General features: G+C 39.0%; 1 protein-coding gene and 1 long non-coding RNA gene across 3 annotated transcripts in view; one reads left to right on the top strand and one right to left on the bottom strand.

Annotated features, from left to right (window-relative positions):
• Fnip2 (folliculin interacting protein 2) overlaps window positions 1–4024 on the bottom strand; it is a 112896-nt gene extending 108872 nt beyond the window's left edge. For both annotated transcript variants that reach the window (XM_026395936.2, XM_026395937.2), the window contains exon 1: window positions 3878–4024. In XM_026395936.2, the coding sequence (XP_026251721.1) occupies window positions 3878–3984 (107 nt within the window). In that variant the 5' untranslated portion in view covers window positions 3985–4024. The remainder of the gene's footprint in view (window positions 1–3877) is intronic.
• Window positions 4025–4335: 311 nt separating this feature from the next.
• On the top strand, window positions 4336–15227 carry LOC113187884 (uncharacterized). The gene is made up of 3 exons (XR_003301468.2): window positions 4336–4546; window positions 5469–5540; window positions 15000–15227. It is a non-coding gene; the product is annotated as an uncharacterized LOC113187884 (long non-coding RNA).
• The last annotated feature ends 281 nt before the right edge of the window (window positions 15228–15508 follow it).

Genomic DNA, 15508 nt, shown 5'->3' with positions numbered 1-15508 from the left:
TCTTCATCCTGCCTCAGAAAAATCTTATTAGAAATGTTTGCATCTTGGGACCTGGAAGTGGGCAGAAAGTATAGTCCTGCCCTCAGCCATGCAAGTACAAGAGCAGCAGGCAAATGTAAAAAATTTTTCTCTATCAATTGTTTGACTTTTATGCATGTTATAGTTTCCAAGGTATTGTCTGTTGTTTATTCATCTATTGTCCCATGGATTGTAAATTCCAGTAGGTGCAACCATGGGTGTCCTACCTGGATTTGTACAGGTGGAGTACCAAGGCATAACACAGGGACATCAGCTGCTATTTGATAACAATGATAAGCAGATTATATTTATACCAACCCTATAACACATTACTTTAAATTGTTCTAACAGAACAATGGGGATTAGCAATAACTAGGCCATTTGACTGGAGGTCCTCAGAACTAGGGAAAGAGGAGTGGAGTTTACTCTGGAATTTACACCGCTAACTACCAAGCAGCTGCAATGCTTTTATTCACTCCCCACATCCCAGGAGATATTCATGCCTACTCACTTCATTTAACTGGTCCACAATAAAACATTTAACAGCCAGATATTTTTCACCTCCCTGTTACATGCACATTTTAGGTGGAAGTTGGTCCATTAACTCACCAGAGACATCGAAAAAATTAAACAATGCACCTTAAGCTAATCCTTCAAACTTGAACCAGATGTGTAAGTCACTGGACATATTTTAGCTTTTATAAAATCCCATGTAAACCTGGTCTTAAATCCAAGGTAATCAAGAGCCCACTTCCATTTCTGACTTGAGCCACTATACAAGTCAATTTTTTGTCCTAATTTATCATTATGAAACAAAGCATTATTCAAGTCCAAACTTGTATATCAACTAATTAAAAGTGAAAAGCGTTCTGAATAGCAGCAGAAAAAACTCCCTCAAATTTCAAAGACAGAATTTAAACTTCAAAAATACCATATTCATATTATATTCCTATCTACCTCTCTTAAATGGGTAAATTCAATCTCCTTTGATTTTTAAAAAATTTTTCTAACAACCTGTTTCCTGGAAGCTATCTAAAGGGCTCATCCTGAACAAAATAAACAAGAAGGAACAGTGACTCTATTGATCCTCTTTCTAGGTGAAATGCCAGGAAGCATGAAGAGCTGAAAATGACATGTGATACAAGCTACTTATTGGACAACAAATTTCCACTCTAATATAGTATGTGAAAACTGGAGGAACGAGAGAACAGTAAGAAATCCAGAGAAGGAACTAGGAAGTACACCAAAGTAAACAAACGTCAAGGGCAAATCAATTCTGAGGGAAAGTTTAAGATAACGAGTGAAAGTCCATTACAGACATTAGACAGAAAAGGCTTCCACAACTCTCCAACAAAAATAAAAAACATAAAAAGTTAGATCTTACTTTTGTTTAGAATTTCCCAAAAAATATGCTATAAAAATGTCCTACAAAATTATAAGAGGACCTTTCATTCTCTAGATCTAAATGTTACACCTGTGTTTAAATGTATAAAGTATACAAATTCACACTAGGAATGCTTAACTTTTCATCTATAGGTTGTGCCTTAACTTCTGTCTATTCAAATATGAGGTACGCTCTCAAGGACAATTAATTCCCTGTATGAGGCACCCACTTCCCTGAAAAGCACACACCAGCTCCTGTTTAGTAAAATCAATATAAAAGTAAACTCAGGATCATTATTTTTTAGGTAAGGAGAGGGAAATTCTCTGGGAAGCTTTTCCCAGAGGGCAACCCAACATCTTAAAGACTTAGGCCAGATGAAGGAAAGATTTGTTCAGATGTCCATTATTAATCTTATTAATCTGGTGAGCACTGGTAGACTCTCCCCAACTTCCTGTATCTTTGCTGATATCTGCTACTTCACCTTCTTTTCCATTGATTATCCCTAATCAAGGATACTAGTAAAAGGGGGCCTTCATCAAGTGAGGTATTCAACAGAGATCCAACCCCAAATTCTCCAAAAACACTTACTCAAAACCTTACAGAAAATCCTAATGAGGTCAAGGGGAAAAAAAAAAAAAAAAAAAAAAACGCAGTCTGTGGCACAATTTTTTTGTCCTTCATTTTACACCAATGAAAAGTCAGAACACTGTACTGAAAATGTTCCCACAAAGTGGGAATCAATTTCCCTAATATGGCAAGCCCTAAATATAACCACAATTGTTTTTGTTTAAAATATGCCCAATTAAACTTAGAGATGGAGGAAGTGGTGGTAGGCAACTGAGCAGCCAAGAGAGAAAATAATGACAACACAACTCCACTATCTCCACCAGCATTTACAATGCCTTTAAATGCCCTCAGCAAGACACCTGTAACACACATGCCCCTTTTCCTACAGGCTTTGTCCCCTTGATCCAGTCTGGGTTACTGAGGAGAGGAAGAAATTACACACCCTGGTTCTGAAGTAATTCTACCATTCTGAGAAGGTACATGGCATCACTAGTGCTCAGAGTACTACAAGGCAGAAAATTCCCTGCTCAAATTATAAGGATTCAGTTAGCCTAAAGGAAATATGAGACTTTAACTATGGTAGACAAAACAAAAGGGGCAGTTCTTACAATTTACCTTTCAAACACCACACACACACACCCCTCACAAAAAATACTAGTTATTTAATTCTCACATAACTACAGTGAGGGACTGTGGGTTTTTAAGTGGAATTCAAGAAAAGTTTTACACAAAGCATAAAACTTAATCCAAAATTCATTTCAAAGTTTCACCTGAAACTTTTAAAAGGTTTATTGTACTGGGTCTAGATCTATTAAACAATAGTCTTGCTTTTGCAAAACATTTTGCAAGACATTTTGGCCAAAAGCACCTGTCAGAGTGTCATAATTGGGAGTGGATGCTCACTTAAAAAAAAAAAACTGCTTGAAATCTTTTATAAATAAATAAACTTCTCAACATAAGGGTTGTGAAAGGCAATATGGGACATTTTAAAAAATAACTTAGCCCTTGAAAGCAGAATAGTATGGGAAATTTACTCCTGATTAAACTGCTTAGATCAAAACGCAGGTTCTGCCACTTACTGCTGTGGTTCTTGAGAAAGCTGCTTAAGCTCTCTATGACTTTAGGTTTCTTGCCTGTAAAATGGGAATAAATAGCATCCTTCTCACGGCGTCCTTAGAGAAGGAGAGAACTCAACACAGATCATTTAAAAGAGTAAACACTCAATAAATGCTAGCTATGATTATTCAAAGATATGTATTCAGAATATTGACTCTATTAAGTATATGCATCAGCTTTGTTAAACTGAAATCTCATACATTTCATAAAAGCATTTCACTCCCCCTTTTCACACATCATGCGGCATCAACGTTCCAAATGATGTGGAAATTACATACTTTCATTCATCCGTTGGAGAGCTTGTCATATATGGCAAGAAAGAAGAAAGATGCCTTTTTAGTGGCTGTTGCTCCTTCACAACTTCAAAATACTGTCACGCACACAATAGGCTGGTGCTGCCCTCAAAATGACAGCTCACAGCTTTGCAGGGCCCGCAGAGGCTCCAGGCGGCTGTGCCCGGAAGGGGTTCACCTCAACCACAGCCAATCTCTCAGAGCAGAGCCTTGTGCACGCCCGGGACCCCGAGTACCAGCGTAACTCTTCCTAACCGGCAAGGACCCTGAGTGGTGGACAGGGAGGGAGGAAGGGAGGGAGGAAGGGAGGGAGGAAGAGACCCTCAGGTCAGAGGGTCCCGGGCAGCACTCCGCGCGGGCGCGTGCACGGTGACAAACCCCGGGCCGGGAGCCGGCGACGGCGGCGACGTCCGGGCAGCTCGCGTCCCGGTTCCCGCCCCTCTGACCAGCGTAAAGCCGATGCGGGTACCGCGCGGGACTCGCCCTCAGCGCCCCTTACCTAAAGGCGGGTCCTTCCTTGGGAGCCCTGCCCGGGGCGGACGCCGACGCTGTGCTGCCGCCGCTGCCCCTTTTGTTGAAGAGCTTCTGGAGTAGGGTCGGGGCCATGATGTTGCCGCCGCCGCTGCAGCTCCGGCCGCGCGCTCGGGGCCGGCGGCTCAGCGCGCAGCCAGGCGCGGCGGCCGCAGCGGCGGGGCCATAGCGGCGGCGGCGGCGGGGCTGCGGCGGCTAAGGAACTGCGCTCCGCGCCGGGGACGCCGGCGGCCGGTCATATGACTGGGCCGGCCCGCCGCCTCGCGCGCTGACAGTTACCTCCTGCGGGAGGAGTCCGCAGCCCCGCGGCGGCGCGGGAGGAGCGCGGCGGCCCCGGCGGCGGCCATTGGCCCGGCGGCCGCCCGCCCCGGGCGCACGCAACCCCGCGGGAGGCGGAGGCGGGAGACGGAGGCGCGGCCCGAGCAGCGGCCCCTTGCGTGGGGCGGGGCGTGGCAGCGCGGAAAGGGGACCGGGCTGGGGCCGGTGACGGCGGGGGCGCGGTTCCACCAGGGCGCGAGGCTCCACGAGGGCACGAGGCTCCTTGGAGCCTTGGGTCTTGCCTCGCCGTGAGAAGGCGGCTGGCCGACCTTTGTTCTTTCGAGACAAAGCCCTGAACTTGGGTCCTCGCGCTGCGCAGGTACGAGGACTCCTTTACAGAAGACGACTGCTGGGGAGAGGGCTTCGTGCTTGAGTTTGCTGTTTCCAAGGCCACCCAAGGTGTTGATTGGCAGGTTTCTTCCACATCCATAGATTTTTCCGTTAAAATTTAAGCAGTTTGCTCTAAGCAGCTTAGCGAGACCTTGTCTCAAAATAAAAATGAAAAAAGGGCTGGGGATGTGGCTCAGTGGTAAACCATCCTGGATTCAATCCTCAATAAACAAAAAGAAAATATATATATTTTAAGCAGTTTATATCATTAGTTATGCTTGGCATCTTGGGTCACCACATACCATGATTATATAAAAAGTTGCATGTGAAATGTTAAGCCCTTTTTTTAAATCTATATAATAGATTTTTCTATTATATAGATTTAGAACCAAGGTAGTTTATAGAGGAATTGCTTTCCTAATTTATATTTAACAATAAAGGCATATAATAATATTAATATTAATAACTGCACATAGTATCTGGGTTGGGGAAAGACTGAATTGTATCTGAGTTCACTTTCCTGTCCAGTCCCACCCCAGCTCCCCTGAGAATTTAATGTTTTGTGATGAAGGACGTTTCCAGATTTGAAGCAGCTTCTTTATGTTTTATAAGCTTTGGACTCAAAAAGTTTTTCAGATGATGGATAATAGAGCAAAAGTGAGTAAAATCTCAAGCCTACCTCCTGGGCTCTCCAACTTATTCCTTTGAACAAGTCCTTTGAGGATTCTTGAAGGCTCAAAAAGGCAAATGTATTTCCATAAATATAAGTAATCAAAAAATATAACTGAACCGTAGAGCACTGACCTGGCATTCTCAAGGCTCTGAGTTAGATCCCCAGCAAGGAAAAAAAAAATGTTCAGGATCTAAGTTTAATTTTAATTTGCATTCCCCACCCCTCTTTAATTGTGTAGGTTTCTGGCCTTGGTTGGAAAATAGCTATGAATGAATAGCTATGAATAATAAAATGCTGCAGTTTCACAAAGGTAAGGGAAAGATGGTAGAGACTAACACTTAAATTGTTTTTTTCTCTGAGATCTTTTACTGTTAAGGTGGTGGCATTAGGTATTCATAGTGGGGAGCAGTCATCCTTTTGCACTACTAAATGTAAGCAGAGCCCCGATTTTAACTTTGTTCTGTTTACTAAGGATCTTCACCTCATAAAGGTGTACTATTTATCAGAATCCTATAAGGTAGGTATTGGCTGCATCTCTGTGACTTAACACACTGGGGTGGCCACAAATCTCCTTTTCTTACCCCATCTTTGGTCAGAAAATGTCCTTTATTATCGTAACTAAAACCTAAGTACTCCCTATGAGCCTAGAAGCTTTTGTAATTACATAAAGAACTTGACAGGTCTTCCTTGTTCCTATGGTCAAGAACTGTCAATTCTAGCCCAGTCCAAGTATGCAATACAACCATCCAAAAGAGGGCCAGGTGCAGTAGTACAGGCCTGTAATCCCAGTGGCTCTGGAGGCTGAGACAGGTAAGAAAGGAGAATTGAGAGTTCAAAGCCAGCCTCAGCAACTCAGTGAAGACCTAAGCAACTCAGCAACACCCTGTCTCTAAATAAAATACAAAAAACAGGCTGAGGATGTGGCTCAGTGGGTAAGCACACCTGGGTTAAAAAAAAAAAAATCATCCAAAATAGTTTACTCCATTAACTTAGTTATGGTCTTGACCAGGCAACAATCCATTAAGGACAAGACTTCAAGTTAAGGGAGAAAAAAGGATACGAAATGGTTCTGTTCCCTCCTCTTTCTCCTTTGCTTCCTCTCAACATCACATTCTTCCTCATTCTAGTTCTAGTCATTCCACCTGCTTTGAGTTTTCTAAGGGTACAAAAATCCTAGCCAACAAAGTTCTGGGAGATACAGCCCCAAACATCTTTCCCAGTCTCATCAATTTTCTTTTTGGCTATTCAAGGCCTCTTCAAAAACCCAATCTTTTGTCTGTCATTCATTGGTCACTGCCTGTCGCTGAAGCTGGTCACAGTCCTGGTCTCCAGCACTGATCATATGACTCTGTATGCAACTGTCAAAGAGGAACAGGGAATATAATAATATTCTGAAAACTTGGAAATGACAGAATAACATTAATATGAAAATAAAGGACTTAAAAAGGCTGACATATATCCTGGTTCATTCTGAGTCCAGGTGACAGTTGTTAGTGTATGTTCTGTAAGTTGTTTCAGTTTGACTTCCAGAGAAAGACTGTCATGGACTTTGTCAATAGCCTCCCTGGTGTGTTATACCACCTTCTTCCTGACAAAGGAGGCAAGAGGAAAAGGAGCTGGAGGAGGAGTTACTCTAGAATAAGTTTCCTTAATTTTAAGAGATATTTTTTTCTTCCTTTGGATATTGTATGTCTAAATTCATTGCTGCAACTGTCTTGATACAAGTCTATAGATGAAACCAGAACTGAAAATTGCAGAACTGAGAATTATAATCAAGCTGGGTCCTTGATGACATTATTGATCCACCATCCATCTAGCCTAAGCTGATACTCCCAATTAGGTGAGTTAATTTTTATTATCTGAGTCCAAAAGGAATCTTTGAGAGGTTCATTGGTTTTGTTTTTCTCTGTTGCTTATTATATTAAATAAACCTATATCTATTTATCTGTCAGTATGCCAGAGGAAAAACCTCATCACCAATGATCCTGTTCAATTTTTCTTTCTTTTTTTTGACCGTGCTGGGGATTGAACCCAGAACCTTGCACATGATAAGCAAGTGCCATAACATTGAGCTACATTACCCAGCCCCATTTTTTCTTATTTTAAGTTATTTTGTAAATCATTTACAGAAGCAAGAATAAAAGAATACTGAAAAATATTTAATAAGTTTTAATTTAAACATAGCAAACCCAGTTTTTTTATCCCATATTTTCCTACATTTGAAGAAATAGATACCATAAATGGTAGTTTCAGTTTGAATAGAAATACTTATCCATTAACATATATGAGCCAGGAACATAATTATCATATTCATTTTAAATACATTTCTGATAGTTTTAGTTCATGATTACTCTTGCTTCCTGTACCTGAAAAACACAAAACTCAAAGCTTTTGAAAACTTCAATGATTCATCATTTTGTTGAAGACAAGATAGCCATATTCTTTGCTTCTTAACTGCAAAACATTTTCATTTTTAGGTTTATAAACAAAAATTAGAATTAGCAATTCATGGAATTTTTTTTCATCTCTACCTCAGACGTTTCCTTCCATTCACCTATGTATGTGCATATTCCTTTATTATTTGTTGCCTTGAAAACTTTATAAAGTATGTTGATACATGAGATCATAAAAGATAGCAGAAAATATATCACATTTTTTTCCTTTTTATTGGTTCTTTTAAATTATATATAACATTGGGATTCATTATAAAAGCATGGAATATAATTTGCTCTAATTCAGTCCCCAGTATTTCCTCTTACCTTCGCCTTATCCCTCCCCTGTTCCCTTCTCTCTGCTCTACTGATCTATTATGTACTTTTAGTTGTGATTTTTTTTTAAGTTAGTATCTTGTGGATATACATGATGGTGAGATTCACTGTGGTCTATTCATACTTGTACATAGGAAAGTTAGGGAAGATTCATTCCACTCTTCTTCCTTTATTCCATCCCTTCTCCCAACCTCTCAGTTCCCTTCATCTATTCTACTGATTTTTCTTCTCTTTTGATGGAATGTCCCCTCCCCCGCTTTTCCCAGATCATATGGTGATACCTTTCCTAAATTTTTGAGAAATCTCTCATACTGCTTTTCAAAGTGGTTGCACTAATTTGCAGTCACACAAACAGTGTATGAGTTTACCTTTTTCTCCACATCCTCACCAACACTTGGTATTATTTGTATTCTTGATAATTGCCATTCTGGCTGGAGTAAGATGAAATCTCAGTGTAGTTTTGATTTGCATTTTTCTAATTGCTAGAGATATTGAATATTTTTTCATGTACTTGTTGATGATTTGTATTTATTTTGAGAAATGAATTTTTAGTTTTTTTGCCCATTATTGATTGGGTTATTTGGTATTTTGGTATTAAATTTTTTGAGTTCTTCATATATATTCTGGATATTAATGCCCTATTTGAAAAGCAGGTGGCAAAGATCTTCTCCCGTTCTGTGGGTTCTGTCTTCACACTCTTGTTTCCTTTGCTGTGCAGAAGCTTTTAAATTTGATGCCATCCCATTTATTGTTTTTTTTTTTCCTTGTGCTTTAGGAGTCTTGTTTAAGGAAGTCGATTCCTATGCCAACATGTTAGAGTATTGGGCCTACATTTTCTTCTAGAAGTTGCAGAGTTTGAGGTCTAATTCCTAGGTCTTTGATCCACTTTGAGTAGACTTTTGTGCTAGGTGAGAGACAGGAGTCAAGTTTCATTCCTCTACATGTAGATTTCCAGTTGAAGAGGCTATCTTTTCTCCAACATGTTTTTGGTTTCTTTGTCTAGTATAAGATAACTGTATTTATATAAGTTTGTGTGTGTCTTTTATTCTATTCCATTTGTCTTTCATGTCTGTTTTAGTGACAGTGCCATGCTGTTTTTATTAATATAGCTCTGTAATATAATTTCAGATCTGGTCTTCTGCTTTTAGCATCACACTTTCTGCTCATGATCTCTTTAATTATTCTAGGTCTCTAATCTTTCCAAATGAATTTTAGAACTGCTCTGTCTACTTCTGTGAAGAATGTCATTAGTATTTTGATGGGAATTGTATTGAATCTGTATAACACTTTTGGTAGTATGGCCATTTCTGTGGTGGGGGCGATAAACTGGGGATTGAACTCAGGGACATTCAACCACTGAGCCACATCCCCAGCCCTGTTTTATATTTTCTTTAAAGACAGGGTCTCACTGAGCTGCTTAGCAGTCTTGCTTTTGCTGAGGCTGGCTTTGAACTCGAGATTCTTTTGCCTCATCCTCATGAGCCACTGGGCTTACAGGCATGCGCCACTACACCCGACAACATGGACATTTTGATACTAATTTTGCCTCTCCAAGAACATGGGTGGTCTTTCCATCTTCTAAGGTCTTCTTCAATTTCTTTCTTCAGTGTTCTGTGGTTTTCATTGTAGGGATCCTTCACATCCTTCATTAAATTAATATTTTATTAATATTTTGAGTTTATTGCAAGTGGGAACTTTTCCCAATTTCTTTTTTAGCATATTAATTATTGGAGTATATGAAAGCGATTGATTTAGGTACATCACACATCTTTTTAAAATGACTTGGGTTCTAGTTGCAAAATATTGAATAAGGAAGTCATTCCCATTAAATGTCTAACTGGATGAGAATTCCATACTTTCTTTTTTATACTTAAATAAATATTGTTGAGTCATCTTTCTTAGCTTGAGAAAATCATCCAGAATGTCATTTGTGAATTCACAGTCTAAGAATTCAGTTGTATGATAAATTTCACCATCATCCTTAAAATCCAGAGTTCTTTTTTTGTTGCATTCATCTTCTAATTTTTCTAATATTTTGAAATGTTTCTCTTTATCAATTTTCCTTTCTTTGCCATATGGGAAGACAAATGAAAAAATCTGAATTTCATTAGTGGTTAATAAAAGATTAAAACAACAATAAACAATGCAAAGATACTATCTCCAGATTTTTTTTAATACTCCCTTAAATGATGATGCAGTCCCAGCGGCTCAGGAGACCAAGGCAGGAGGATTACAAGTTCAAAGCCAGCTTCAGCAAAAGCTGGGTGCTAAGCAACTCAATGAGACTCTCTCTAAATAAAATACAAAATAGGGTTGGGGATGTGGCTCAATGGTTAAGTGTCCCTGAGTTCAATCCCTAGTACCCCCTCCCCCACACACAAAAAAAGAGAGAATGCAATATTTTAGATATTGTAGTGAACCAAGAAAATTATCTTACAGTGAATGATTTATTTCACTATTGAATCTACCTGCTAGGTGATTACAAATTCTATACCTTTTGCCTTTTCTAGCATAGTTAGAAGTATTGTTGAGTAATGTGGAAATAATTCTTACAATAATGATATATCAAAATGTTTTACTTGTATGAAACTAGAGGAAATCAAAGTCACTAAGAGACTATAAGAAAATGTCCAGTGGACCCTTTATGGCAATTGCAAGATAGAATGAGTTTTAGTTTTTTTAAAAAAACAAATTTATTTTTTTTTGAAAAATGAGTGTAAAAAAGAATAGAAGTTATGAAATAGTTATCCTTATAACCAGAACATCTCAGAAAAAATAAAATTCAAAATCTAAAATTGAACTGAATGAACCCTGATGGGTTAATCTGTGGTAAATTTGTCTCTCTGACATTTGCAACAGAGCTTAATCCACCTGATAATTTACAGTGGTAATCAGTGACCCCCACAGTACTGAAATCAAGGGACATTTTCCTATCATCTTTGCAATCAAATTGATCATATCTTCCTTTTTAAAACCTGCATTCTGGGGCTGGGGATGTGGCTCAAGCGGTAGCGCGCTCGTCTGGCATGCGTGCGGCTGGGGTTCTATCCTCAGCACCACATACCAACAAAGATGTTGTGTCCGCCGAGAACTAGAAAATAAATATTTAAAATTCTCTCTCTCTCAATTCTCTCTCTCTCTCTCTCTCTCTCTCTCTCTCTCTTTAAAAAAAAAAATAAAATAAAACCTGCATTCTTTGGTACTGCATGCAGACTTCTTCTGATTTTAACCAAACTTAAAGACTACTCTCTCATCCTCCAGAAGGTACTTCTCTCCCATTCTTTAAAATAGGAAATTCTTAAAGGCTTTCCTTCTCTCTCTTCTACTCTTCTCATCTATATTCTCCCTCTCCCTAAATAAACTCACCCATCCTGTGACTTTAAATGTCATCTATTTGTTGATGACACTTAATCTTTTACCTCTGGATCTGACCTCTCTTCCCAATATTTATAATCACCTCCCTACTTGGTATATCTGCTTGGATATCTTACAAACATCCCACACTGAACTCTTGATCTTTACTTGTTCCAAATTCTGCTTCTCTTGACATCTTCCCTATGACATCTGCCTCTATATATTTGTTTAAAACAGAAACACAGGAAGCTCTCTTAACCCTTCTCTTCTAAATTTCAAATATTTCTTTCTGTGTACATTGCCACCGCCTTAGTTCAAGCTACCATTATGTCCGGGACTTTGGCAAGAGCCCTAATTGGTACTTCCTTGCCCCATTGCCACTGCCATAGGGATCTTTCAGAAATGTAAATTGTTTCATGTCACTTCCTTGATTAAAACATTTCAGTGGTTTCTAGTAAACCTCCTAGTAATTCTCCTAGTAAAACCCAAAATTTTTAGTGTTGCCTGCAAAGTCCTATAGGATTAGGTCACTGTCTACCTCCCAAATATATCTCACATCACCCTCCACCCCACACACTGGCTATCTTCCAGTCACAGTGATGTGCTTTTACTTCTACCCACACCCCCCTCCCACAACTATGTCTGGTTAACTCCTGTTTATTTTTCACTGCTCAATTTAATGTCACTGATTACACATCAACTGGCTAACTCCCTTTATCTCCATTTTTAGTTACCCCTCTAATTCTGTTTTCTAGTCCCTTAAAACACTGGAATTTAGGGCTATGGTGTAGCTCAGTGATAGAGTGCTTGCCTAGCATGTACAAAGTCCTGGGTTTAATCCCCAGCACTGAAAAAAAAGAAAAGAAGGAAGACACTTCCAACTCCCAACTCCAACTTTTATTTCATAGTTTCTTTTCAGGATTAGTTGTTTATGATTCAGGAACTATTTGCCTATTTCCTAATAATACCTCTGTAGTGTTTAACTTTGGTCTAAGCATTCAATAAGAGCCTATCCAGTCAATGTATGTGTTTTAGCTTCTGTGGACAGTATGTCACCTCTACACGTAAGGTATTAGGGAGATGTACAGAAATTCTCTCCCATACTCTCAACAATAATCATGGACAGTGCATAAAACTTAGAAAATGAAGAAAAAGTACAAAGATGAATATAATAATGTATCTATCCCACAGTGTAGATAGATAAAAATAGCTACAATTAATTTGTGACCTTCCTTCTTTCTTCTTCTTATTCATTTGTTCTTCCCTAGGACAGTAGTTCACCAAACATCATAGTTGGTTTGCAAATCATTCATTTCACATAAATTTATCTAGTTCGTGTAAATGGTCACTAGTTATTCAGTATTCTAATTAGCTGGTAGCCCTCAAGTATATGTTGCATAAGAATTACTTTGGAGCCAGGCATAGTGCCACATGCCTATAGTTGTTATGACTAGGGAGGATGGCAAGTTCAAGGCCAACCTCTGCAACTTAGTGAGACTGTGTCTCAAAATAAAAACTAAAATGGGCTTAGATGTAACACAGTGGTAGACCATCACTGAGTGCAATCCCCAGTACCAAAAAAAAAAAAAATTACTTCGGAATTCCACTTATGAATTGTGATTTGCTCACAAGAATCTCCCTTGTACACAATAATTTTTTTCCCTTCAAAACTCACTAAAGTGTCAGTAAAGGAATAAAACAAACAATAACCCATTGACCTAAAATGACAAAACAAAGGGTGGGGAGTATGAGAGTAGAGATTTCAACAAGTGTTTGGACAAGAAGTATATGGAAGACGACAGCGAATGAAGGAATAATAATTAGTTTAGCAGAGGAGAGGAGATTGAAACCTAAATCTGAAGATGAAGGCCAGTTCTCCTGGGAGATTAAAGCTTCAGCATTTGGGAGGTACCAGCTGCCCCTGAAAGTTAGTTCAGATACAGGCTCAGATTAGGAGGGATGGTTGCAAGTCTCTTTGAAATAGTTAGCCCCCAGGTTTCTGTACTCAGACTGCACAGCTAGACAGCTTTCCCTCAGTGGACCAAAAGAGGGGCATTAAGTGAATGTTCTCCTCTCAGAGAAGGGGTACAACAGAGCCCAAATATCACAGGTAGATGTGCCTACAGTGAAAAACTTCACTGCAGGCACATCTACTTGTGAATTTAAAAAAATCATACTCCACATAGAAAAGGTTATTTTGGCTCATGGTTTTAGAGGTTCTAGACCAAGATCAAGTGGACCCATTGCTTTAGACCTCTGGTGGGGTGCCAGATGCAAAATGGACAGGTGTGGCAGAGCAGAACCACTTATCTCATGACTAGAGAACAAAAGAGAGCAAGAGGAAGGGATGGGGTCCCACTGTTTACTTCAAGGGTGTGCCCCTAATGACCTAAAGATCTGTTACTAGGCCCTACTCTTAAAAGTTCCACCACCACCTCCCAATAGCAACAGCAAGCCTTTTTTTTTTTTAACTATTTCTTTTTTATTTTTAGTTGGACACAATACTTTTCTTTTATTTATTTATTCTTATGTGGTGCAGAGGATCCAACTCAAGGCCTTGCACTTGCTAGGCGAGCACTCTACTACTGAGCCACAACTCCAGCCCAACAGCAAGACTTTAACATGGGCTTTTGGAGGACATTCAAGAGCCAATATTGGTATACTCTGTATCTTGAATGTCCCCACCATTACCATCTAGCACCCACCAAAGGTCTAAAGCAATGGAAACCACTTGATCTTAGACTGGAACCTCCAAAACTGAGCCAAAATAAACCTTTTCTCTATAAATTAATCATTTCAAGTATCTCATTATAGTGATGGAAAGTTGACTAACACAAATGTGTAGTATCTCAAAATATGAAGGGGAATCTGTGAATCAATAAACACTTGTAAATATTCAATAAAAGGTAAAAATAAGGTTGTGGAAAGATAGAAAATAGAAGAGGAAAGATGAGAATGTCAGAGAATCCTAGTGTTTATTAATAGGAATTTTAGGAAGAGCGATCAGAAAAAACAAGGAGAGCAAATTATCAGGGAAATTATAGAAGGAAATTTCCCAGACTGAAAGATAGGAGTGCTTTTTTTTTTTTTTTTTGGTAGTTGTAGATGGACAGAATGCCTTTATTTTATTCATTTATTTTTATGTGGTGCTGAAGATCGAACCCAGTGCCTCACACATGCTAGGCAAGTACTCTGCCAGTGAGCCACAACCCCAGCCTAGGAATGCCCATTATTGACAGGCTCATCTTAAAATTTTAAACAAAACCATTTCAAGTCACATCATGTTTCAGAACATCTTGGACAAAGAAAAAAAATTATAAAATCTACAGAAACAGAAAGCTGATCAGAAAAAAAACCCTCAAAATTGCATCAGTTTTGTTACCCTTGATAGAAAATAATAAAGCATAACCTTAAAAATTAGGGAAGGCTGGGATATAATTCAATGAAAGAACATTTGCTTAGCATATCCCGTTTCTATCCCCAGGACCAAAAAGACAGAAAGAAAGAGAACTAAAAAAAAATCTGAGGGAAAACTATTTTTAGCTTAGAATCCTTAACCAAACTAACTGTGAATCAAGTCACATAAATTATACATTTTCAGATATACAAGATCTCAAATGTTATACCTCCTGTGCATTCTTTCTTAGGAAACTGGAAGGACTACTTTAGCAAAATAAGGAAATAAAAGAAGAACATGGAAGATGTGGAAAAGAAGATACAACAAGAAAAGTAGCAAGAAAAATCCTAAGGTGGCACAAGGGGATATCCCAGAACTTCAAGGAAACAACAGTACCGGAAATGAGGAGGAAGAAAGAGGGCTCCAGAGGCAGCTCAGAAAAAATAAATAAATAAATAAATAACGTTGAAGTGTTTTCAACATTAAAAAAAAAAAAAAATGGGATTGGGGGCTGGGGTTGTAGCTCAGTGGCAGAGCATTTGCCTAGCATGTGTACGGCACTGGGTTCAATCCTCGGCACCACATAAAAGTAAATAAAATAAAGGTATTGTGTCCATCTACAACTAAAAATATATATATATATGAAATTGGGCTGGGGTTGTGGCTCAGCGGTAGAGCATTTGCCTAGCATATGCAAGGCCTTGGGTTCGATCCCCAGCACCACATAAAAATAAATAAAGTTATGGCATCCAACTACAA

Source organism: Urocitellus parryii, chromosome 10, assembly GCF_045843805.1.
Source record: "Urocitellus parryii isolate mUroPar1 chromosome 10, mUroPar1.hap1, whole genome shotgun sequence".
NCBI lineage: Eukaryota > Metazoa > Chordata > Mammalia > Rodentia > Sciuridae > Urocitellus > Urocitellus parryii.
The sequence above is the reverse complement of the archived record's forward strand: the minus strand, read 5'-3'. Positions and strand labels throughout refer to the sequence as shown.